General features: G+C 47.3%; 2 protein-coding genes and 1 long non-coding RNA gene across 5 annotated transcripts; all 3 read right to left on the bottom strand.

Annotated features, from left to right (window-relative positions):
• Positions 1 to 257: 257 nt before the first annotated feature.
• Positions 258 to 16246, bottom strand: HOMEZ (homeobox and leucine zipper encoding). 2 transcript variants are annotated; one of them, XM_082647164.1, is made up of 4 exons: positions 16142 to 16246; positions 15102 to 15261; positions 12972 to 13132; positions 258 to 3476 (listed from the first exon to the last, which is right to left on the bottom strand). In XM_082647164.1, the coding sequence occupies exons 3-4, from the start codon at positions 13015 to 13017 to the stop codon at positions 1888 to 1890; spliced, it is 1635 nt and encodes a 544-aa protein (XP_082503290.1). In that variant the 5' UTR covers positions 13018 to 13132; positions 15102 to 15261; positions 16142 to 16246; the 3' UTR covers positions 258 to 1887. The 2 variants fall into 2 exon arrangements, with proteins under 2 accessions (XP_082503290.1, XP_082503291.1); XM_082647165.1 differs by lacking the exons at positions 12972 to 13132; positions 15102 to 15261; positions 16142 to 16246 and adding an exon at positions 9183 to 9309.
• A 1742-nt stretch (positions 16247 to 17988) lies between these two features.
• Positions 17989 to 19145, bottom strand: PPP1R3E (protein phosphatase 1 regulatory subunit 3E; the record flags this gene model as incomplete). Its single annotated transcript, XM_082647166.1, has 2 exons — positions 17989 to 18412; positions 18729 to 19145. 2 exons carry the CDS (start codon positions 19143 to 19145, stop codon positions 17990 to 17992), a joined length of 840 nt encoding a protein of 279 aa, XP_082503292.1. The 3' UTR covers position 17989.
• A 1425-nt stretch (positions 19146 to 20570) lies between these two features.
• LOC309819104 lies at positions 20571 to 23018 on the bottom strand. 2 transcript variants are annotated; one of them, XR_014296406.1, is made up of 4 exons: positions 22881 to 23018; positions 22628 to 22714; positions 22210 to 22343; positions 20571 to 21055 (listed from the first exon to the last, which is right to left on the bottom strand). It is a non-coding gene; the product is annotated as an uncharacterized lncRNA (long non-coding RNA). The 2 variants fall into 2 exon arrangements; XR_014296407.1 differs by having other exon boundaries at positions 22628 to 23010.
• Between the last annotated feature and the right edge of the window lie 67 nt (positions 23019 to 23085).

Raw genomic sequence — 23085 nt, 5'->3', positions numbered from 1 at the left:
TATTAACCATGTTTTATTTCTGGATTTCACTTTTTAGCTTTGGATATATTCTCCCACTGCCGATGTTAACAAGCCACAACACTGTTCCTTGCCCTAATTTATTATACTTTTTCTATTTGCCTATTGTTTCCTCTGTGCCTAGTTACTATTAAATATGTTGATTTTCCTTTCTGTTTGGTAACGGTTGGAGACACAGGCTTACTAAAGTACACAGATAATGAAATAAAGAGGATGTCCTTTTATTGCTACTGCAACTCTATTGGTATTACAAGCTCTCAAATGGTGGAGTGGGCAAAGAACACTACCACTGAGATCAAACATTTATTCTTCTTTGGGTACTAAGGGGTAGAAATGAGGGATTAAATGGGTAGGCCACTGGCAGGCATACCTTAAGCAAAAATATTGGAAAAATGTAAAGATAGCATCTGCCAGAAATAAATTTGGTCTTGGGAATGACCTTGTAGCTGAATAGGATCCCACTACCCTTTCTGAAACTGAATTTATTTTAAAGGCATTTCTAAACTCCCTCTCTTCTGAGCAAGAGCCTGTGCTGTAGCAGGTGCAGAAAAAAGTCTGCCTAGTGATAGATACTGATCTACTAACTTTTCAAGTTTTTGTTCTTTTACTTTACCTCACTATATCCTGCCGCTTCAAAAATAAATAAAAAGTATACTAAATCAGAAAGTTAATGGATTTGGCTCCATTAATCTCTAAACCATAGAAGTGGCAAAGTGGAGGTGAGAGAAACAATTTTATTTTTGGCCTTTTTATTATTATTCTAGCAATTTGGGGCTTTCCACTTTTTTATTTCTAGATGGTTAACCCACTGATACCTTTATATCTGACCCCAACTGATGAAACCATTCTAAAACATCAATTAATTCAGTTAAGGACCATGGTCCCTCTGTCTCCAAGACAGATCGTATAAAGTGAGGGAAAAGTCTCTTTTCTGGACACATTAAACCAACACCAAAAAGATAAAAAAATCAGTCTATGTCAAGCTAGGCAGGAGGGACTGTCAGGTTTGTAAAACCAAACCTGGAACCTACCTGCACTGTCCTTCCGAACAGTAGAAACCATTCCTTCTCCTCTCTACCCCTCTGTAATTCTAATTCTACTTTTTTTTTAAAGGACATCTCCCCTAATTCCCACCTCCAATAAATATCCAGTCTAAATTATTCTCCACCCAATTATTAAACTTTTTCACAAGCTCCGGGGGGAAGATTTACCCTGAGACAAATAGTGAACAGAATGGGGGTTTGGGAAAGATAAAAAGGTACAAGGCATAGTGGTCCAGTATTAGAAACGAAAACATTCTGCTCCCTGTGTGACTCAATAAAGCAGCAGGAAAACATATAAAGTCAAGCTGGTATAAGGAAGAGGAAGTATTTGTGATTGACTGGGACATACTGAGATTCTTGGCTGCATTGTGTGTGGACTTGTGCTCAGAGAGAAAAGAAGGGGTGCAAGGCAGCCTTATATTCCAAGGAAAATGGTGGGGTGGGACTGGGGGATGTACTGGAATCTTTACACCTCCTTTCTAGTCCTCCATAGATGTAGGCCGTAGTACACTAAGGGGAAAGAACAGCCAATACGAAGAGAGCAAGAGCCTTTTCCCGGCCTCATAGTTTGGACCAGACCCATAGCACTCTTCTCATTGAGGCTGGAGGCCTGGATTTCTGCCCATCCAATCCCCACCTTGCTTTGTCCTCCACGATCATCCTCCCTGGTCCACCCTTACTACATCCCGCTGTCCCCCACCCTCAAAAACACAAAGCTTTTCAGTTCTTTGCCACAAGGTAAGTAAAAAAATGTGGTTTCTTTGTTTAAACAGTTACTAAGTTGGTTCGTCTTTTAGTAACAGACCTCCCCTCCCCCAGTGCACCCTCAGTCCTGGATGATCACATCATCATCGTCGTCGTCGTCGTCTTCCTCCTCCTCCTCTTCATCTTCATAATCTTCTGGCAGTTCTTCCTCCTCCTCTTCCTGCTCTTCATCTAGACAAACCACCACTTCAGCTGGCTCAGGTAATCGAGAGTCAAACCAATCCAGTACCTGCTGGGTGGTAAGCCTTGATGCCTGACTCAGTTGAGGGATATCACTTTCCCGTAGCTGTTGGTGGGTTGCCCAGTACCTTTCCAAGGGTCGTATATCTGGTGGGGGTGGGGGGATCGGCAGAGGTGGTGTCTCAGCCCATTCATTCAAGGAGCGGGTTGAAGGTGGTGGTGTGGGAATTGCTGGATCCTGGAAACTAGGGGCACCAGGTACTGCGTTGTCCCGAAACCATTTTAGTTGCCCATGCTTCAAGGCATAGCGTGTGTCACCAAACCACTGAATAATCTCAGGCCGAGGTAAGCCAGTGATCTGCTCTAATTTATGGTAATCCTCACGCCGTGCCCACTGGCACTGTAAAAAAAACGATTTGAGGATAGCCAGCTGCTCTTTGGTTTTGCGCTTGGTCTTTCGCTGGCGTTGCATATCTGGGGAAAGGTACTCTGCAGGGCCAACCCCACCAGGTGCTGAGTTATGCCTTAGCCCCTGGGGCCAGGCTGGCTCCAGCTGTGGGCGTAGTGCCTGTTCATTGGGTGACAGTGGCTGTGGGATACAGCCCAGTGGCTGGAGGGGTTTAGAGGTGGCAGTAGCTCCATTAGCCAGTACCTGGAAAGAGGAAGAAGAGGTAGAGGAAGGAGGAGTCACATTAGATGCTGACTCCTTCTTACAACTACTGGCAAGTAATGAGACGGGTGGAGGCTTATCCCGAGCACGGGGCTGGTGGACAGCTGTGGAGTGGTTCCAGGAAGCAGTACCTAGGCCGTGTGACTGGTCGGGACCCTTGCCTGCCTGCTCCTTAGAGAGGCCACTGCTTTGAAGATCCTGCCAAAATTGTGATTGGTGGGGGAATGCCCCACTGCCAGGTGCCATCAGGGGCTCCTTTGCTTTCTGGTGACTCAGTGGCTCTGAGGGCTCTACCTTCAATCCTTTCATCTGGGTGGGCTCGCCAAGAGTCAGGGGAACTATTCCAAGACCAACTTGTTCTGGAGGTGGCACTGGAGAAGGAGGCACCTCCTCTGGGGGCCGCCCTGCATGATGAGTAAAAGAGAGAAGGGATTTGAAATGGAGTTGGTCCCGATGGTAGACTACTCGGGCTCGAGTCTCTTCAATTTCTTCGGATGACCAGCTAATGCCACAGCGGAGGCGCTGGGCCATGAACCAAGTCTTGACTTTCTCCATCTGCAGCCCATAGCGTAGGCAGAGAAGGGCAATGTCTGCTAAACTGGGATACGGAAAGTAGCTGAAGGTTTGTAGCAAGTGCTCATTGCCATCCAGCTCACTAGTCTGGGCTGCTTGGGTCCACACAAGTTGTAGCTCCTCAGAGATTGGAGGGAGACAGATGAGCCCCGCAGGGGAGCTATTAAGACCGCTGGCCTCTTTATTAGGAGGCATGGTGCTTTCTGATTTGTGCCCTTCAGAGATAGCTGTAATAAGAAGAGAAACAGCTCGATCACTGGGGCTCCTCTTTCAACCCATTGTTCAATTTCTACCAAACAAAACGTTGGACTCCAGTACAATCAACTTCTACGTGTACTGTGCTGGATTGCTTTTAAAGTGCATAACAATTTCTCATTTAATTTTCATAACCTTGTGAATCATCAGAACCTGCTATAATTCCCTTGTAAGTATGAAAAAACCAAAGTCCATAGAGGTTAAATTATCCCAAGTCACAAGACTAGTGAGTGTTGTCACCAAAAACGAAATCTGACTTCCGAGGTTAAAAAGGAAAACATCCTTATAGCCTTTATCTTTCCCATTCAAATTCACTTCACCCTCTAAGTTAATGGAACAAGAATGACAAAACTAAGACTCACCAAGAAAACAAGAAGAGGTGTAATCCCAGAACACTTTAGCTCCTAACAGATTATCTCTAGAGTTATCTCTAGATTATCTCTAGAATATGGAAAGGTTAAGAATATGTGTGAAAATCTAGAAGGTAGAATAGCACAGTCCCTCTGCCCAGCCCCCTTTTCTTTCCCTTCTTGGTGGGCGAGTGTTAGGGGGAGGGGATTGATGGGTTTTTTTTCTAACTCTCAGTAGGATAAGATAGGTCAGCTATCTGGGATAAATGGGGCTCACTCCCCCTCGGTTTTGGTCTGGTTAGGGTAGAGGGAGGGGAACGTTTCCTACCCCTGTCATCCTCAGAACAAAGGTTATTCCCCTCCCCCCAGCCTTTGTCTCTTCCAACTGCTGAGTCTCTCTCCAGGGAGCCTAGAGAGCTCCCTCAGACCTTAGCAGCCCCTCCGCACAAGACGGGAGGCCCTCAGCTCTTATCTTTTCAGTCCAGCTTTCTTCTCAGAACCAGGTGGGCTCGCTCATTATAAACTGTAACCGGGTCCTGCAAGCTACCCAGCAGCACCAGGGCTCCCAGGGTCATCGTGGCTGTGGGGACTGCAGGGAAAGCCTCTGACTACGCTTCATTCTTGGAAACCTGCTCAAGCTATTTCCCAGAATAATTCTGTTGACCAATTTTTTTTTTTTTTTGGCCATGCCTGAGGCTTTTGGGATCTTAGTTCCCCAACCAGGGAGGAACCCATGCCTCCTGCAGTGGAAGCACAGAGTCCTAACCACTGGACCGCCAGGGAGTTCCCTGTTGACCAAATTTTAACTCGGCTCCCTGTGTGGGCATTAGAGACTTTAAAACATCTGTCATCCTTTACTCTTAGAGGAATCCCATCTGAGTTTATAAATATTACTTCTGATATGTTATGGATAGGACAGGATTCCGATATAAATGCTACATGATGAATTGAGAAAAATCTCAAGTCCAGAAAGTTACACATAGTGCAGTGTAATATCGGGGATTTTATATGATGAGCAGAAAACTTCGGAAGCATTCTAATGGGTGTCACCGTTCCCTTTTAACAAGCAAATCTTAACAAACTGAAGGCCATGCAGACCCTAGAAGCAGTACAGCTTGAAGAGAACCTTAAGAGGGTAAATGAAGGCAGCATGGCATAGTGGGTTAAAATATGATTAAGGCCAGCCTGCAGTTTGAATCCCAATTCTGCCACCAGCCATGTGATCTTGGGCAAAAGCTACTGAACTTATAGGAGCCTCAGTTTCCTCATGTGTAGAAAATGGAGACAATGTTGAATGTATGTAAAGTTACATATATTTTTACAGAGCACCTACTGTGTGCTAGATGTCATGTGTAGGCGGGGCCTAGAGCTGTTAGAGGTGGAGGTCTGGGGTGAGGCAGATTTGAGGTGAATCGCAGCTTCTCCACTCCCTAGAGTGCTCGCTAAGCTTTATTTTCCCATCAGAATAAAAGGAGGTCATAACAGCGTCTACCTTGCAAGTTTATGACTAAATCAAAAAATGCAACTGATGGGCTTCCCTGGTGGCGCAGTGGTTGAGAGTCCGCCTGCCGATGCAGGGGACATGGGTTCGTGCCCCGGTCCGGGAGGATCCCACGTGCCGTGGAGCGGCTGGGCCCGTGAGCCATGGCCGCTGGGCCTGCGCGTCCAGAGCCTGTGCTCCGCAACGGGAGAGGCCACAACAGTGAGAGGCCCGCATACAGAAAAAAAAAAAAAAAAATGCAACTGACGTCATGCCTAGACCAAAGTAAAGGCTCAATAAATTAGAGCTTTTATCATTGCTTCAGCCTCACGGGCTGATTCTGATATAAGGTAATGCTCCTCTTAGACAACAGGGGAAGTGAGGCAAAGACTGAATCCTTTAAAATGACTGTTTCAGTCTGTTATTGCAGTCTTAATCCTAATGAGCAGTGGAGGAAACCAGGGTGTCTTGATTTTGTACTTTTTATATTTGGGGAGTTGGATATAATTCCAGAAAGGATTTTGCAACTTTTAAAAAGTAGCAAAATCACTGCTTTAGAATTGAATCCATAATTTGGATATAAGTTCTTTTTGATTACTAGGTGAATTGCCAGTGTGGTAGCTCTACCTTTACCCTCCAGGTCCATCCCAGACACAGCTGAGGGGCTGTGAGGAAGTGCTTGCACAGCCAGGCACTAAACTACCATTTGGAAATTGTGGCCCACCAGGAACACCACCAAATCTAAGCTGGAGAATACTTGATGTTCCAGCACTTGACATCCACTTAACCTTATCTGTGTCCTGTTTTTTAAGGTCACAGTAACAGTTCAGATACGAGGAAAAGGTAGCGTAAGGAATAAAGCAGTCCAGTGTGAGGATGAAGACTGCCAGACAGGAAATAAGGCAGGCACAGCTATAAGCCCACCAGGAAGCATTTTACTTTCATTCATGTGGTTTGCTATTGTCAGATTCCCATATCAGCTTGATATTTCAGTATAACATACAGTAATGGAAAGGTCATATCTGGTGTACTGTATGTATCTACAGTTTCCCAGTGACACAAAACACAAGTTGTGGAAGACTTCCTGATACAGAATGGTGGCTTAAATCAGGGCACAGATGTAGAGCTGGTACCTCCCTGGAAGAATCTGGCTTTGATATAGGAGAAAACTATCCAGGGAGTGGCTCATGAGAACTATAACAAAGAGGGTAGACCCTACAGTAATCAAAACCACAGTGAAGACACTATAGTGTCTTATGTCCTTGTACTTCATTTGGAGATGGGAGAGAAAGGGAAGGAAAGCTGGAGAAATAAGGACTCCTCTGAGCAGAGGTGGTGGTAGTGGTATTATCAATTCTGAATTATTACTAAACTTGTATCCATGCCAGATATGCCCCACTGCTACTTAAAATCACTAATAAAAAATATAGTCAGGGTAACACCCTTATTTCCCTTTGGGCTTTCCATACCCCTGGACAAAAGGCAGAAAAGAATGGGCTGCCTTAAACTTCCAGTGTAGGTGTTCATACAATCCTAGGAAAAAGAGGTCTTCAGAACTTGAACCTAGGCTGGGAATTCCCTGGTGATCCAGTGGTTAGGATTCCGCACTTCCACTGCAGGACTGCAAGGGGCACGGGTTTGATCCCTGGTGGGGGAACTAATCCCGCATACTGCACGGTGCCAAAAAACCCTCGAGCCTAGGCTTATGGTTAAAAGCAGGAAACAGTTCAAGTGAGAGACCAGATATGAGCCTGCTAAATTCCCTAAATCTTTATTCAGAGAACTGAGGTTTTCTGAATGAAATGTGTTTTGGTGATAGTTTTCAAGGGCCTTAAAGGACTTTTAGTGATATTCAATTCATGTGCTTCTCAACTTTTTGGATCATGAACCTCTTTGAAAATCAGAAGTTATAAACTCTCAGAAAGTTATGACTTACTGCCCCCCCCCGCCCCATAAACATTCACACTTACACATTACATAAAGTATAATCTCCGGGGGTTTGCTGATTGCCCAGAAGTCCTGGTTAATAAGCTCTGCCTTATGTCCTCCCAACTTAATAAAAGCCATGGTGGTAATGCTTAAAGAGAAACAGTTTATGAATGAATGGAAAGAATGGTTGGAAGACTCAAGAGAATCTGAATTAGTCTAGAAGCGACTAGGCATTGGTGATATTAGTTGGAGAGAGTGGAAGTGAGGGGTGTTCAACTGGGCCAAAAGCCTGGCTTAACTGACCCCTACTGGATTACATTATCAATACCCATAGTGCACTGGAAACTAGACACTGGTAGGCTACTCTAGTATGGCAAAGTCAGCTGCTTCCTTCAGCTGCCCTATGTGCTTAGGCCAGTTGTGTGTAATTCCAAACCTGCTTAGGCTCATTGTTTTTCTGTATATAATAATTAAACATCACATAAATCTATGAAAAATGAGTGCATTAAGAATTGTTTCTGGGAATTCCCTGGCAGTCCAGTAGTTAGGACACCGTGCTTTCACTGCTGAGGGCCCGGGTTCAATCCCTGGTTGGGGAAGTAAGATCTCACAAGCCGCACAGAGCGGCCAAAAGAAAAAAACTGTTTCTATGAAAACAAAGTCAAATGCTTTGGAAAGACATAATACAAAGGAGTGTATATTAAAAATTTTTTTTGAGTTGGGAGTAGGCAAGAAAACTGTAAAAGACTGGAGGGGCTGGGGATTTAAAAAACTCAGAAGTATTCTGCACTCAGATTGCTTCAAAAGTGTTTAAATTCTCACTCCACTTTAAAGAAACCAAACGTGGAAATCACAGATGATGAGAGGCAGTGGCTCCAGGCTCAGGCTGCACATTAGAATTACCTGGGAAACTTAAACCAGGGCATCAACCTCCTCATTCTGACTTAATTAGCCTGGACTGGGGCTCAGGCATAAGTAGTTTTTAAAAAGTTCTCAGGGTGCAGCCAGATTTGAGATTCACTTATGTCGTTTATCCTAGAAAGACAATTGGGACTGCCAATCAGCATACTTACATAAAGAAAACGCCTGGACACTAACCGAAGAGATTGGTGAAATGAACGTACTTTTAATGACAGTTCTTAAGATATGTATGCATCATTTTAAAAATTCCCAACTTTAACTGGCTTTTTTGTTTTTTCGTTTTTTTTTTTTTTCAATTACTGCCACCTACTTATCCTAATCATAAAAAGCGCTTCAAATGTATGGTGAGAAGGGGGTTCATATGACAAAATATCACATCTGGGCCCTCATTACCAAATAGGTCTCAGCTTGAGTCTTCTTTCAGTTTAGAAGTCTCAGATTAGGACGCAACACCAGGAACCTCTGAGGACTCAGGTTCTCACTTTCCTAGTTGGTTTTCTGAGTATGTCTGGGTAGGGGTCAGAGGGGGCAATTTCTCTTAAACCTTTCATTCCCAAAGGCAACTGCTCCCCAGGAATAAGGCCAGGTTTCTGTACATGTGTTGAGGTCGCTAGGAGGTAGTCATGGAGGGGAGGAGGGGAGGCCTGGGAAGGAAACGTTTCTCCTATCCTCCATTTCACAGGCAGTCTAGAAGGCTCCAAACTGGGTCAGAGAACAAAAAGTTCCTGCACTTGGGGCGATGAGCCCCAGGAAGCAGGAGAATCTCAAACCCTCCCCTCGCCAAGGGCGTCCCTACCCAGCCTTCCCCTCCTCCCTACACACCCACTCACCCTCCCCCAGTTACAACAGGGAACCGAAAAGTCCAGAGGAGAAAGGAGAGAGAACCAGGCGACTTCGAACCTAGAATTCTCCTCCCCCCAGCGCGGGGATGGGGCTCCGGGGGTCGGAGATCGTACAGGGGCTGGGAGGGGAAGTCGAAGGGGCTGGGGATCACTCACCGCAGTCCGGCCCGGGCGGCGGCTCCCAGCCTCGCACCATGGGCCGGGGGGAAAGGGGGAGAAAGGGCAGGGGGCCTCCGGGGTGAGAGTGGGGTTGCTGCCCGGTGCGGCCTGCTCCGAGCCCACCCGCGCGGAGGGCTGGGACCGGGACTGCCCCCCCCCGCCCCCGAAAGCGCGCCCGTCTAGCCCAGCCCTGCTTCAGCGAGTTGGAGGCGGGGCGGATGGGTGGGGCGGGCTCCAGGGGCGGTGCCAAGGTGGCCAGAGTCCTGATTGGTGAACGCAGGTGGGCGGGCCCCGGCGGAACAGACTGAGCCGGCCATTGGCTGCGTGGGCCTCGGTTGAAGTCGGCTATTGGCTCCGTGGGCCTCAGCCGGGGTGGCTATTGGCTGCGTGGGGCAGAGAAGATGTCCCCCCGGGCTAGGATGCAGTGAATGGTACCCCCTCCCACCCTCGCCTTGTGGGCGCCGGATCTTAGGGGTCCACTGGGCAATGTTCCTCCTGGAATTCCCCAAGAAATTAACAGCAGTTTGCTGAACTGTCCAGACCGCCTACAACTACTCCCCATTTGTTTCCTTCGGAAGGAAGACTTTTTCAGTATCCCTTTGCCAGTCTCACACAGGAGACGCGCGTTCCCAGACGAGGGCCCAACCGCTGTCAGCAGCGTCACTGTAAACGAAGCGCCTAGAGCAACCGGGAACTTGTTCTCGAGATGGATCAAATGTCTTGGACACCCTTAAAGACGAGGATCCTAGCAGCCCGGCACCGTCGGCCACTTCCCGGGTCCAGCTGTCACCAGACAGGTGTTCTCAAAGACGAAGTGCTAGAGGAGGTCACCTCGTTCGGACTTACCCACCCGCTCCGCCTTAGTAAAGAGGACCTGGAAATGTGCCTCATATTTGGGGACCTTGGTTTTTGTTGTAAAGAAAGGGAGTGCGATAAAATGGTCTTTCCACCGAAACAGTATTCCACACCGAAATTCTGGGCCAAAAGTTTGTATAGTTAGGATTCTCAGTCTTCTGACTAAAACTTGGGAACAATACTTTCTGAAGTGAGTCTTCTGTTCTCATGCTAGTCTCCTCTTGTATTATTTAGGTCACAATAGCTTATATACCGACAATAACTTATAAAACAATTTCAGACTTTGCCCTGTATTCTACAGATCTCGCCACTCCCCCTGTACCCCCTAAAAGTCAACCACCATAATCGCTACTTCTGATTCTTAATTGCTCCAGTCTAAGGTCAAGAGCTCTTTCAAGGTTGCCAAGCATGAGAAATATATCTCTAATTCAGCTTGGAGCCCCATTTTCCGTTGCTGGCCCTGCATTTGCCCCTTCCTCCCCTCTCTCCCTCAATACATTTAGTAACAATCTCAACTCCTAAGAGCCATGCCCTTCAAACTAGTATCCTGCAAAAACATGATAGGAGTAAGCAACAGAAAGAATATTCTCAGCTTTAGAATTAGAAACTTTTGATCCCTGAGGGTTTAAGCCAGGGCTGGTGGTACATACAGAACTTCTCCTAAATCATGACTTATTACAATACGCCAATGGTTTGTATGTAACGAAGGAAGGGAAAAGTGAAACACTGTAGGCAGCAGGCAGCCCTCAGTTGTCGATGGAGAGCTTATTGTTTTATAATCCAAACAATGAAACTGGATTGACCCGGAAGAACTCACGCTTATTTGGCTGGAAAGCCAGGCAGGAACTGTGAAAATTTAGTGGCTGCCCCTGGAGGGTTCAGTCAGTCACTCTGGGCATCACAGATCATGGGCTGGGAATTATGAAAGGTAGACAACTCAGTCACATTTCTTGTCTCAGAAGGATACTCACTCCCAATTCAGGTGTAGGGAGAAGAATCAAAGACAGATTTAAGGGAGGAAGAATCCAAGGAAAGAAGAAACTCCTCTGCCCCAGTTCTGGAGAACAGGCTGAAGCCTCCCTCCTTTATGTGGGTTTCACCCTAACACTTTATTTTTTGTGTTTTATTAATTTTTATTGGAGTATAGTTGCTTTACAATGTTGTGTTAGTTTCTGCTGTACAGCAAAATGAATCAGCTATCACCCTAACAGTTGGGGTGGGGGAGTGGAAGAGAGGAAGAGGTCCAGACTTGACATTATCAGAGAAGGGAGGGTCCCACCTTCAGCAAGACAGTAATCATCCCAGCTCTTCCAGGGACTAGTGCTGAAGAATGTGGATTTACCACATCATCCTTAATCTTTGGTGAAAACTCCCTCTCCCTTTGCATGGCTCAGAAATATAGCAGGACTGACCAGACACACAATGACCTAATAGCTAAGGAAGTTGGAGGAAGGGCCCTCTCTTGCACAGAACTCTTCCAAAGCATGGGAGGAGTCCCAGCAATGTGTTAATATGATCATAGGTTTTTGTAGAATTTGAAAAAAAAATTTAAACTGCAGTTGGTCAAGACTGATGTCTCTTTCCTTTCTGACTCCTCCTCCATCACACTTCTCCTTTTGTCCAGTGGCAATGAAGAGGCCACGGGTATTTGGGGATTGACTAACCAAGTTGAGCTGGGAATACATTTAGTTTGGGTGTAGGAGTTACACATCTGTGATTTGCAGTTACTTCTGTGAATAAATAGTAATTACAGTGTTATGGGCTGAACTGTGTCCTGCTAAAATTCATATGTTAAAGTCCTAACTCCCAGTACCTCAGAATGTAACCATATTTGGAGATAAGGTCTATGCAGAGGTAATTAAATTATAATGAGGTCTTTAGGGTGAGTCCTAATTCAGTATAACTGCTGTCCTTATAATAAGAGGAAATTTGGATGCAGACATGCAGGTAGGACCATGTGAAGATATAGGGAGAAGATGGCTATCCACAAGCCAAGAGAGAGGAACCTCAGAGTGAAATCAACCCTGCCAACACCTGGATCTCAGGTTTCTAGCCTCAAAACCGTGAGAGAATTTCCACTGTTTAAGCCACCCAGTCTAAGTATTTTGTTATGGCAGCTCTAACAAACTTAATACATACAGCTTCCAGGAATACTCCCAATGTCAAAAATTCAGAGTTTATGTTATTCATTATTGCAAATTTGAAAATGCTCCAAAATCTTACACCACATATACTGAAGACATTTGGTAGTGTTTTTCCAAGTTTGACAAAAGTCCCCCCAAATTATGTGACATTATTACTTACAAGGTGTGAAGGTGAAATTTTTTTTAATTATCAAGAATTTTTTTAAAGTGATCATGGAGATGGAATTATCTCTTTACGGAAAAATTATCTATAATCATCATATAAAAAGACTATCAAAGAGCATGCAGCCAAAAACAAAATTGTGGGGAAAAATATTTAGGTTTGCCACATAGGTAATTTTAAAAATGTTATTTTTCTTGATTTTGTGATATTATGATATTTGTCAGCTTTTTTAAAGTTATAATTTTTAAGATATCTTTTCTCATTCTGAAATATTTATTTTACTTGAAAAAGGCCCCAAAAGTTGTATGCTTCAGACAACCGAAAACTTGGATCTATCCCGGGGACTAACGAAACAGATATGGTGAGTTTCTGCCCCAGTTAGGGAAACCCTGCTCCAGTGTTCTGCGCTCTGTCCTAAAAAACAGACGTGAGGGCTGACCAGTCGTCACAACTGCAAGTATTGAGGATTTGGGATAGCAAAAGCTGCAATGGAGTTTGCGGAAGAGAGATTTCAGACAAACCTACCACCAAACTAAGATATGAGAAGTCTGGAAAGACATTAGGGCCACAGAGAGACCCTAGGCGATAAGCCATGGAGGGAACCCATGGAAAGCCCCCACTTACCTCTTCTTGGGGATCTGCTCCTCATGCTGACTCTACCCTTCAGCATATCTGGTTTCAATTACAATGCGTGTACTAAAGAGTGGGTGCTCTGCAGTGACATCACAACTTGGCCATTATGATGTAATGATGAGGCATCTGATTATTCTCGGGCTAGGGCTTCCCTGTAAGGAACAGTCTCATTACTTGGTGGATAATTGGACTCTTTCATCATTCAGGTGATGTGGGAGTCAATACTATGTTAGAACTTGATCTTTTTCAAATAGACAGAGAGGTCCTCACTTTTCCTCTCCATCATATTTCTTGTCCTTTGTTTTAGGATTGCCCTTGATAGACAAAAGGGGCTTTGCTTTTCCTTCCAGTGCCTAAGGAGCAGAATGTAATTTAAATGGCCTCCTTAAGAAAAGCACCCCACCAAGGGGAAACACGGGGCCTTCACCTGAGCTGTTCGCTTTAACTGCAACAGCAGCTGGTGCTGGGTGCAAGGGAGCTATGAGCTGGGCCTGGTAACTTTCCCTACCACTACCCAAAAGGGTGCCGTGATACTATAGGGGTGTCTCATACCAGGGCCGCCCAACTCCTCTACATCTCCTTCCCATCCAACTTTTGCATAGCCAGAGGACTCCAGCAGACAGGGAACAGGACTTGCAAGAGATGAGATGGCCAAGAAATGCAGGGTGCCTCTGGGTCTCTTGCCACCCTCAGCCCCAAACAAACAATACTTCTCAGTAGCTTATACTTTCTTTTCATATTTCAACTTTATTTCAAATACGAGGTCTTTTATCCAGAAGGGAGAGCAGTTGCATGAGGAGGCTGAAGTGAGGCACAATACGAGTGGGTCTGGGGCCCAGTGTACAGAGCTGCACTGTGAAGAGGGTGGGGAGGCTCGGGAAGGGTCTGATGAGAACGGTGGTTTGAGGGGGATTCAAATAGCAAACTTTCATTTCCTCCCCAGGTTAGCTATTCAATGGGTAGATTATTCAGTTGTTGTTTTGTTGTTGTTGTTTGTTTTAGCAACTTCACTGTTCTTCAGCGATATCACTGAAAGAAGTGCCAAGGCTGGGGACATATCAGTCCCTTTTGTTTCTCTTTCTGCCTGGACGGGGAAGGGAATGGAAACTAGAAGCAGAAAATGAAAATTTCTGACGTGTCCCTTGCCATGAAAAATCGTGGGTCTGACCCTGTGGAGAGAGGCCTGTTTCATAGCCTGGGAATGGGAGGTGGTCAGGAGGCCTGGGTTTACGTCCCATCTGGAGTTGCACTAACAAATTCTCTGACCCTGCTGGGGTCCCTTCTCATCTCTGGACCTGTGTCCTCATCTCTAGAGGAGTCTGGACACAGTGATCTCTATAGACAAGCCTTTTCAGGTCTCTGGATTCTATGACCTGCGCATTGCAAGGATCCAGAGGGGCTCCAGAGAAACACAGGAGTTAGAAGCAAGGGAATGTGGGATTAGATTGGCAAGTTGAGTTAGGGCTTATTGTGAAGAGAAATGATATATTCATAAAAGAAATAATGTATTCATAAAAGAAAACAAAGGAACAGGAAGAATACTTAGGAAGACATCTGAGGTCTGGATGAGAGGAAAGGGCAAGAGTGTTCCTGCTGTGTTGCTTCAAGGACCCGAGCCCCTGACCATGGTAATGGTTTCTCTTATGGCCCTTCCCGGTCCATGGCTAACAGGTTATACCCTAAATTGCCCCCATTCGTACAGTCATCAGGCTTTAGAGGAAAGTCCCCACCACAACGCCTAACACATGACAAATCTCTGAAGTTTCTGCCAAATTCCTAGTGTTTCCCATGTCAGATTAGACTAGCAGCTTACCCCCAGGCCCTGGGGCAGCTCTGTATGGGAAGAACCAGAAGACTCATGTCTTGGCTCTGTAAAGCTGAGAATAGGGGCATGGGTGAGCCAGGGTACTTCTTAGAGAAAAAGCTCAGGAACAATGAACTCTTCTTGGTTCCCTGCCCCCAACCATTTGCATTTATCTGCTTAGTAATACTCAGGTTCCCAGAGAGGGCCCAAGCACAGACCATCCAGCAATTGTCCTAGTCAGGGACCCTTCTAGTGGAAACTTTAGGGAATTGGCCTGTTCAAGGCTAGCTGGGGTAGTAGGAAGGGGCACAGCATACCAACAAGTGTGGAGGACTGGCTAGGGCCAGGAGAGAATCCCAATGTATGGCAAGGCTGGAGTTCAAATGGGTTCCCAAGTTCTCCAGCAGGCGCAGGCGCAGTGGTTCCTTGCTGATCCTGCAGAGCCGGGACACGGGCACAGGAGGCAGCAGCAAGCTCCTGGAAATAGCAGATGAAGCTTGGGACCCTTGGTGCTTTGCCTTCTCCAAGCCAGTTGGGGAGGCTGGGAGGATGGGAAGGCAGAGCACAATTAGAAACTGTGGTCTTTTCCTAATAAGAGATGGTATGTGCCAAGGGTTTTTTTTTAATGGCAAGGTTTTAATTTTGTTTTTAAAGGATAATATTATGACATCATGGTTATGCACTGAGGCTCTGGAGATTTCCTGGGTTCACAATCCTAGCTCGGCCATTTACTAGCTGTGTGACCTTGCACAAAATACCGAGCTTTTCTGAATTGTTTTCTCTCTAAAACAGGAATAACATTACTCAACTCATAGGGTTGTTTTGTGGATTATAAAGCATGCAAGACACCAGATTTTAGTGGCTACGTAAGTAAATGTGAGCTCTTGCGACTGCTGATACACATAACAGTAATGCATACACATAACGCAAGAGATGATCACACACTGAGCCTTGACCCACTCTCCCGCTCCATTATCCTCCCTTGGGCTCTTCATTGGTGACTAAAAAGTGTATTGCTGGTGGCTTTCAGTACACTTTCTCTCGTCACTCTGCTGGAACTTTGACCTGAGGGTGATCCACAAGATGCATGAAATTCTTTGTTTTTTCCACCAGGTGAAGATGATGCTTAAATGGGCATTTGTCTGAGGAATGACCCAGGGTTTCTCTCTTTCAGCCATTTTTCTTCAAAGGATTAAAGATTTGGAGAGGAGGGGCATGGTAATAAGCCCCATACTCCATTCTGAACGCATGTATGGGCACGTATGCGTGTACCCTCGCTCACTAAGAGATAAAAGGGGAATCCAGAAAATTTTGAGAAATCAGTAACAGATAGAAACGGGTGTGGGGAGCTGGTTACCTGGGAGCTCCTTGTTCATCTGCAGCATCAGGAACTGCTTTTCCCTCTTCTCCCTTCTAGAAGACTGTCAAGAAGGAGCCTGAGGGAGGAAGGTGGATCAACCATGGTCTTGGAGAAAAGGAAGTAGGTTCTCCACTCCTTCATCTTCAACAAGGATGAAGAGAGAGGCAGATGGAAATAGAGAAAGTGAAGGTAAATACCGTATATGCTAAAAGAAAAATGAAAGTGATGAGAAGGGGACAAGGAAAGAGAAAAGCAAAGAGCTTAGACATAGGGTGAGAAGGGAGGAAAACACACAACCAGCTGAGGTTAACCAGGAGAGACATAAGGCATAAATGTGAATGGGGAGAAGAGTCCAGCTTTCCCATTTCACTTGCTCAAGGTATGGAGCAGACTGCCATCTTCTGGTACCATTTAATTTTCAAGGTGCTCTGATTCTTGGTTTGAAATGTTTTCAGTTTCTTATACCTATAATCCTTTATACTCAAGAAAGTCCCCAACGTTGTTTCATTTTGGGGGCTCCCAAGCATCATTTTCCCCTAGAGAGGCACCTCCCCAAAGCTGTCTCCCAGCACCCAGGCTGGAAGTCTGTTGGGTCAAGAGCAAAAGCAAGGGGCAGAGGATGAGCTGTGGTTTGAAAGAGGCCCTGGAATACCCTGAGGCTGCAGGCTGGTTGCTGCAGACTGGATGCTTTCTGGGCTCTGGAACATGTGTCAAAAACTGGAGAGCCATTCTCAGGCCCAACCACACGCTTGGGGTGCTGTGTGTTCTGAACTGTAAGCACTCCAACCGTAGGCTGGAGAATGTGGCTTCTAATCCACACTCTGCCCCTCACAGATCATAAAATGTCAGAGCAAGAAGGGGCCTAAGAGATCACCTAATCCAAATGCAGTTTCTCAAGGAGGAAACTCTGGCCCAGAGAGGTGAAGTAACTTGCCCAAAGTTATCCAGCTAGTCAGTGACTTCCTTTTCTTTTGTGGCAGAAGGAATCCTGTGATTCACCTGTCTCTTGACAAATACAGTCCATAAAGTGCTTAGAGGTCATTAGAAGGCACCCAGAAAGGTAAGGCTGGCATTTTTCTGGAAGCCTGAGTGCACCAACACCTTAGGCACCGCATTATTTGGCCACAAGGACAAGCCTGGAGTTGGTTTTACTTTCATTTTCATCCCCAGGGCTGCCTGGAAGCTGGGGGAGGGAGCTCTGATGCTACCTGCCATCACTCCCCAGCCAGTCAGTGAAGACTGAAGCTAGGGGCTGGGGTGATAAGCGAATCCTGTCATAATGTCAGGGGCTGGGGAGCAATGGCCAAATTCCTGGGACTTAAGCAAGGCAATTATGGGTGAGTTAAAGCTACGATGGGCAGGGCTGGGGAACCTGCGGTGGCTAAGGCCAGTAAGAAGAGGGAATAAGCCAGCAATCTAAATGATTTCAACTGTGGTGGGCTCCTAGTTCACACAAAATATGTCCTCGGTCCCAAAGAGTTACCCTCAACCTTTGACTGCCTAGGCCGGACGGACCTACTCACTTTCTCCCAATGCCCACTCACGGAAGAGAACATCACTATCGTCCTTTTGCTTCTTTTCTAACCTTCCAGCACCCTTTCCGTCTCCCTCCTTCTATGACTTGGGTTCCTCCACTCACATCCACCCCAACCTCCCCAACTTTCGTTGATTCTACCCACACCCCACACCCCTTTGGTTTCCCCCATCCTCCTCGCCCTCCCGGGCTTGACTCTCTAGGGCAGCTCCCCGCCAATCTCGGTTTCTCCCATTCCTCCCCACCAAATCTTCGGGATCCCCCAGCCCCCCGGTGCCTTTGATTTTTTTCCGCCGTCGGCCGCAGGCGTCTCAGATAAAGTGGATCCAGCCCTGTAGCTCCGGGGCTCCACCACTGCCCGGGTGCTCGGGCCCACGTAGAGCATAGTCACGGCCGCCGTTGTTGTCCCAGAACTCGTGGCCGCTAACGCGGTAGCGCAAGGCGAAAAGCAGGGCGCCACCAATGGGTGGCGCCGGCAGGCGGAAGGCGAAGCGGTCGGCGCGCGGCGGGGGCGGGGCCGGACCGGCGTAGGCAGCGGGCTCCTCGCGTTGGGTCCGCCAGCCATCGGCGCTCCAGCGCACGCTCACGCGCTTCTCGTAGGCCAGGTCCAGCACGCGCGCGCTCCCGGCGACGCCCAGCGGGCCCGCCTCGGCGCGTTCCAGGCAGATTCGCTGCGCCCGCAAGCGGGCCGCGAAGCCAGGCTCGCTGGCCGGCTCCAGGGCAACGCGCGCCTCCTGCTGGGAAAGGGGGAAAGGAGGAAAGGGGAGGAGGGAGCCCAGGAGAAGGGAGGGGAGGGGAGAGAGAGGGGGCGGGGTCAGGGCGAGGCACGGGACCAATCGGAGGCCGACCCCGGCGTCCGGGCAGTCAGAGGGGAGCCCTGCTGGGAGAGTGGCCTAGAGCCACCTGCCAATGGGGACACCAAAAGGGATGAGCGAGAGCAAGCCCAGGGTTCGGGGTGGAGATGGGTGCTCCTAGATAAATCCACTCCCATAAACCCGCCGAGGCCAAGTTGGGGAGGTCCCGGGGAAGGGGCGTACCTCTGCCGCCTACCTGGAGACCTCGGGCGCGGGACTGGCACGGCGCGAAGTGGCGAAGGGCGTCCCTCTGCAGCTGAACCTGCACGTGGCGGGGTACCCGGGGCAGCTCTCCCGGGCGGAAGCGGCGCACCGCGGTCAGCTCCAGCCCAAGCGCGTCGGCGAAACGCACTCTCTTACGGGTGTCGGGGCTGCGGCTGTGGGGCACCCGGGTACCGCTGCCTCCGGCGGGCGCAGAGCGAGCCCTGCGCTCCCGACTCGGAGCAGGAGCTCGGGATCGGGCCCCGAGGCGCGTCCCGCCTTCGCCTGGCACCTCCTCCGGCTCCTCCTCGAGGCTGGGCCGCTGGCTGCGGTAGTAGGCGCGCTCTGTCAGCGCGGCGATGAAGCTCAGGTTGCGGGGAATGTCGGTGCGGGGGGACCGCTCGCGAGACATGGCACCCCCCGCCCCGGCGGAGCCCTCCCGCAGCGCCGCCGCGCTGCCTTCCTTTCCTGTCTCCCACCCGCCTGGTGTTGGCGCAGAAGCTTCAGGCACCCTTCGCAGTTGCGTACTCTCCTTGCTGTCACCTCCAGAATCCTCCACCTCAGCTCCCAGGGTATTTGACCATCACCTCCTGCGTCTCTCTACTCTGAGCGTGCGCTCAGCGGCGCTCACCCTCCGGTCGCGCGGCCGTCGCCCACAGCCCTCTGACAGGTGGCTCCCCATCCAGCAGGAGGTGGGCACTCCAGCCTACAGGTCCTGAGTGAGACCACTCTGCCTTTTTTCTTTTTTTTTTTTTAACGGCCTCAGCCTTTCGGCTCGGGAAGAGTTAACGTAGGGAGTAGAGAGTAACCTTTCCTTTCCTTTTCGGGGAAGTTTCAAAAGGCCCAGCCTGTAACTTTCTCTTCAGGGCTCAACGTCTTCTTTCCCAAACCCTAGGCTCCAGGTTTGGGAGGATGATGGGCGAAAACATGGGAAGGTCACGAAAGCTAGTTAGAGTCTCAAACAGAAGCTGAGATGTGGTACTCAAAAGGGTGGGTGGCCCATTTGAAAGAGTTCTGAGCTGAGAGTTGTGGAAAGACATAGTTTCGGGTCTCACCTCTGGTGCTATTTAGCTGCGTGACCTTGAGGAAGGGACAACTTCTCTGGACCTCAGTTTTCTTATCTGTAAAAAAGTGGATTAGAGTTCTGATCTCTAAGCTGACTGTACGCTCTTTGACGTACAGTCAAGGCTGTGTCTGATTCATGGTCAGTTTCAGCACATAGTAGGCCCTCAAATTATTGAATGAATCATCACATATATCTCTTGGAGCTGGGGCTGCGGGGTTCTAGTTCCAGTGGGAGCTCCAAGAAGGGCACAGAGCTGCTTTTTACTCCTTCATTTTTTTCTATATTAGTGGGAAAAAAAATATGAAGTTTAGTTTTTTTCTAACTTCCTCCTGATCTTGTGTAGCACTTACAGTGTGCTAAGTACAGTTGTTTTACAAATACTAACTCATATAATACAGTCATCATAGGACTAGGGAGTATTATGCCTATTTTATGGATGAGAAGATTGAGGGAGAGAGACAGGATAGGACTCTTGCCCAGGGTCACATAAATTAATATTTGGATAGCTGGAATTAGAAGTCAGCAGTCCCACTCTAGAGTCTACTCTTTTATCCACTTAGTTATAAGTGGATTAAAACATTTCATGGTAATAGTTAACATTCTCAGAGCATTGAAACGGGGAATCTTAGAGTGGAAACGGAATCTCTAAATTTAAAGCAACAGGAGTGTTTAACCGTAAAATCACAAGTGACTAAGTTGGAAATAAATAGTGAGACATATGCTATCTTATTATTATACAATTTATTCCTGCTTGCATTTTAATTCCAGTACTAACCATAGCAATGCTGTTTAGCCAGGACTCATTTTTAAAGTGATATTGAGTTTTATTTTCTTATTTTACACATACGTATATAATCCATGGACACATTCTTTTCATATTTTAGGGTATAAAATAATGCTACAGTAATTTGTGTTACAGTCAAGCAGTTAAAAACTGTCTTCCTTGCTCTGCTAAAATATGTTATTGACAGAATAGGTAAGGTTCCACGTCAGCCTAAATGGCTCGAGGTTTTCTGGGAAAAGCTCTGTTGCCTTGTCTACAGTTTAAGCTGCCATTCCTTGGCTCTGTAGTGTTGGCCTGAGAAGATCCTTGAGGTACACAGCTTTGGACCTGGTGTAATTTGTGTTGTTCCAGCAGTCTTTGTTTCTTAAACAGCCACTGCAGTGATCTTCAAACATCTGACTGCGCCTACTCAATAACTGGCCAGAGGCATCGAGTGATTTCTTCAGTCAACATTTACTGAGGGTCTATTAGGCTATGAGGACATAAAAGTGAATAAAATTCAGTGCCTGCTCTCACCACGCTTATAAATAAATGGGTGGGCGAACAGAAATCTATTCGGATCCTGTGACAAAAGTGTTTTTATTTCAAGTAAATTCTTAGAAGAAATCAGGACTGCAAATGAAGGACTAGGCTAGATTATTTTATAAGAAAGAAGGCAAACTTGGGACTTCCCTGGTGGTCCAGTGCTAAAGAATCCGCCATCCAATGCAGGGGACGTGGGTTCGATCCCTGGTTGAGGAACTAAGATCCCACCTGCCACGGGGCAACTGAGCCTGCGCACCACAACTACTGAGCTCACACACCTCAGTGAAAGAGCCCGCGTGCCGCAAACTACAGAGCCCACGTGCCCACGTGCCCCGGAGGCCGCGCGGCACAACTAGAGAGAGAAAAAACCCGCACGCCACAACTGGAGAGAGAAAACCCGCATGCCACAACTAGAGAGAAGCCCGTGCACCGCAATGAAGAGCCCACGCCACAAGGAAAGATCCTGTGTTCCTCAACTAAGACCCGACGCAGCCAAAAAAATAAATAAATAAATAAAATTACATTAAAGAAAAAAAAGAAGAAGAAGGCAATCTTGCTGGTGGCAGCTGGAATGATCAGCCCAAGGACAAAGAAGAAATGAGGATGATTGAAAGGATACAGTCATAAAGGAGTGGAATCGGTGGTATGTTCAGAATATTGGGGAGAACTGAGTTTGGGTTTGCAAATGATGTGGATTCAGTTTGGCCTTGTAAATGGCATGATAACAGCATTGATTACCTGAAGCAAAGAGGGACCTTGAAACAATACAGTGTTAAAGTTAAGACAAACTTTCAAATCAGAATTAGGTTGAGGCCCATCTTCTCAGTATGTGGCTTTGGGCAAATTACATAACCTCTCCAAGCCTCACTTTCCTCATCCATAGAATGAGGATAACACAACATAAGGATTAGTGTGAAGATAAAATATCAAGTGTGTAAAGAAAGCACTTAGTACCTAATAAGTCTTCAAAATGTGTGAGTCATCACCATCTTTACAGAAAAGACCTTTCTTCTCTAGTTACCATAGAGGCAGATGGGAATACCAAGGCTTGGACTGGAGGTAGAAGCAAAGGGAACCAGCAGGGAAGGAAAATTGGGTTACCTCTTTCGGCCTTTGGTTGGAGAGCCCTGCAAATGGAGCTGAAGGAAGTGCCAGCTGCAGGAGCTGGTGGGCCCCAATCAGAATGCCTGAGGGTGCCCTCGTGTGGATCAGCTGTAGTCAGATGGCTTCACACCCTGTGTAAACATACTGCCTTGTATAAATGGTAGACATTCATGTATTTGCATATATATATGTAATCTGAAAGGATAAACATCAACCTTGACATTGGCAACCTCCAGGAAGGGAGGTGGAATTGGGGGAAGAGCAGAGGGAGGGGGATTGATGACTTGTATTTTCTTTCTCTACACTTCCATATTATTTGACTTTTTCATAAGGAGAATAAGTTCACGTGTTGGCTAGAAAGAACTAAAAAAGAAACCAATCTAATTACAAAAAAAAAAAAAGAAGATAAAGTTACCTGCAGAAACTGCTTGCGATCCAAGTCCTGACTCCCTGATGCTTGGCTAAAGCCCCAGCTCACGTAGAGACCACTGGGTTAAAGGTCCTGGAGAAAAGAGGAAGTGAAGTGTTTGGTGTCTGTGTCACGTCTGCTAGTCCCACAGGATGAGGCACCTGGCAGGCAGTTTCCACCGGAATGGGAACTGCTCCTCTTTTCTGGGCACCCATTCCAGGGCTGCAAAAGTTCAACAAGTGCATGGAACATCAGAGACCTTCTGGAAATGCTGAATTTGCTCTGAGGTTTCCTGAGCCTCAGCCGGCTTCTCTGGGTAGCCTCCAGGGTCAGGAGCCCCGTCCGGCTCTCCATGTCCTCCTGGCCCTGCTCTTCCTGGCCTCCAGCAGCCCTCTCTCTTCCTGAGTTGTGGCCCTTCCCAAGCCTGCGTCCCAGCCCCGCCCCTCTCTCTGGACGCATCTCTG

This window comes from Grampus griseus (assembly GCF_964374135.1).
Source record: "Grampus griseus genome assembly, chromosome: 2".
Taxonomy (NCBI): Eukaryota; Metazoa; Chordata; class Mammalia; order Artiodactyla; family Delphinidae; genus Grampus; species Grampus griseus.
The sequence above is the reverse complement of the archived record's forward strand: the minus strand, read 5'-3'. Positions and strand labels throughout refer to the sequence as shown.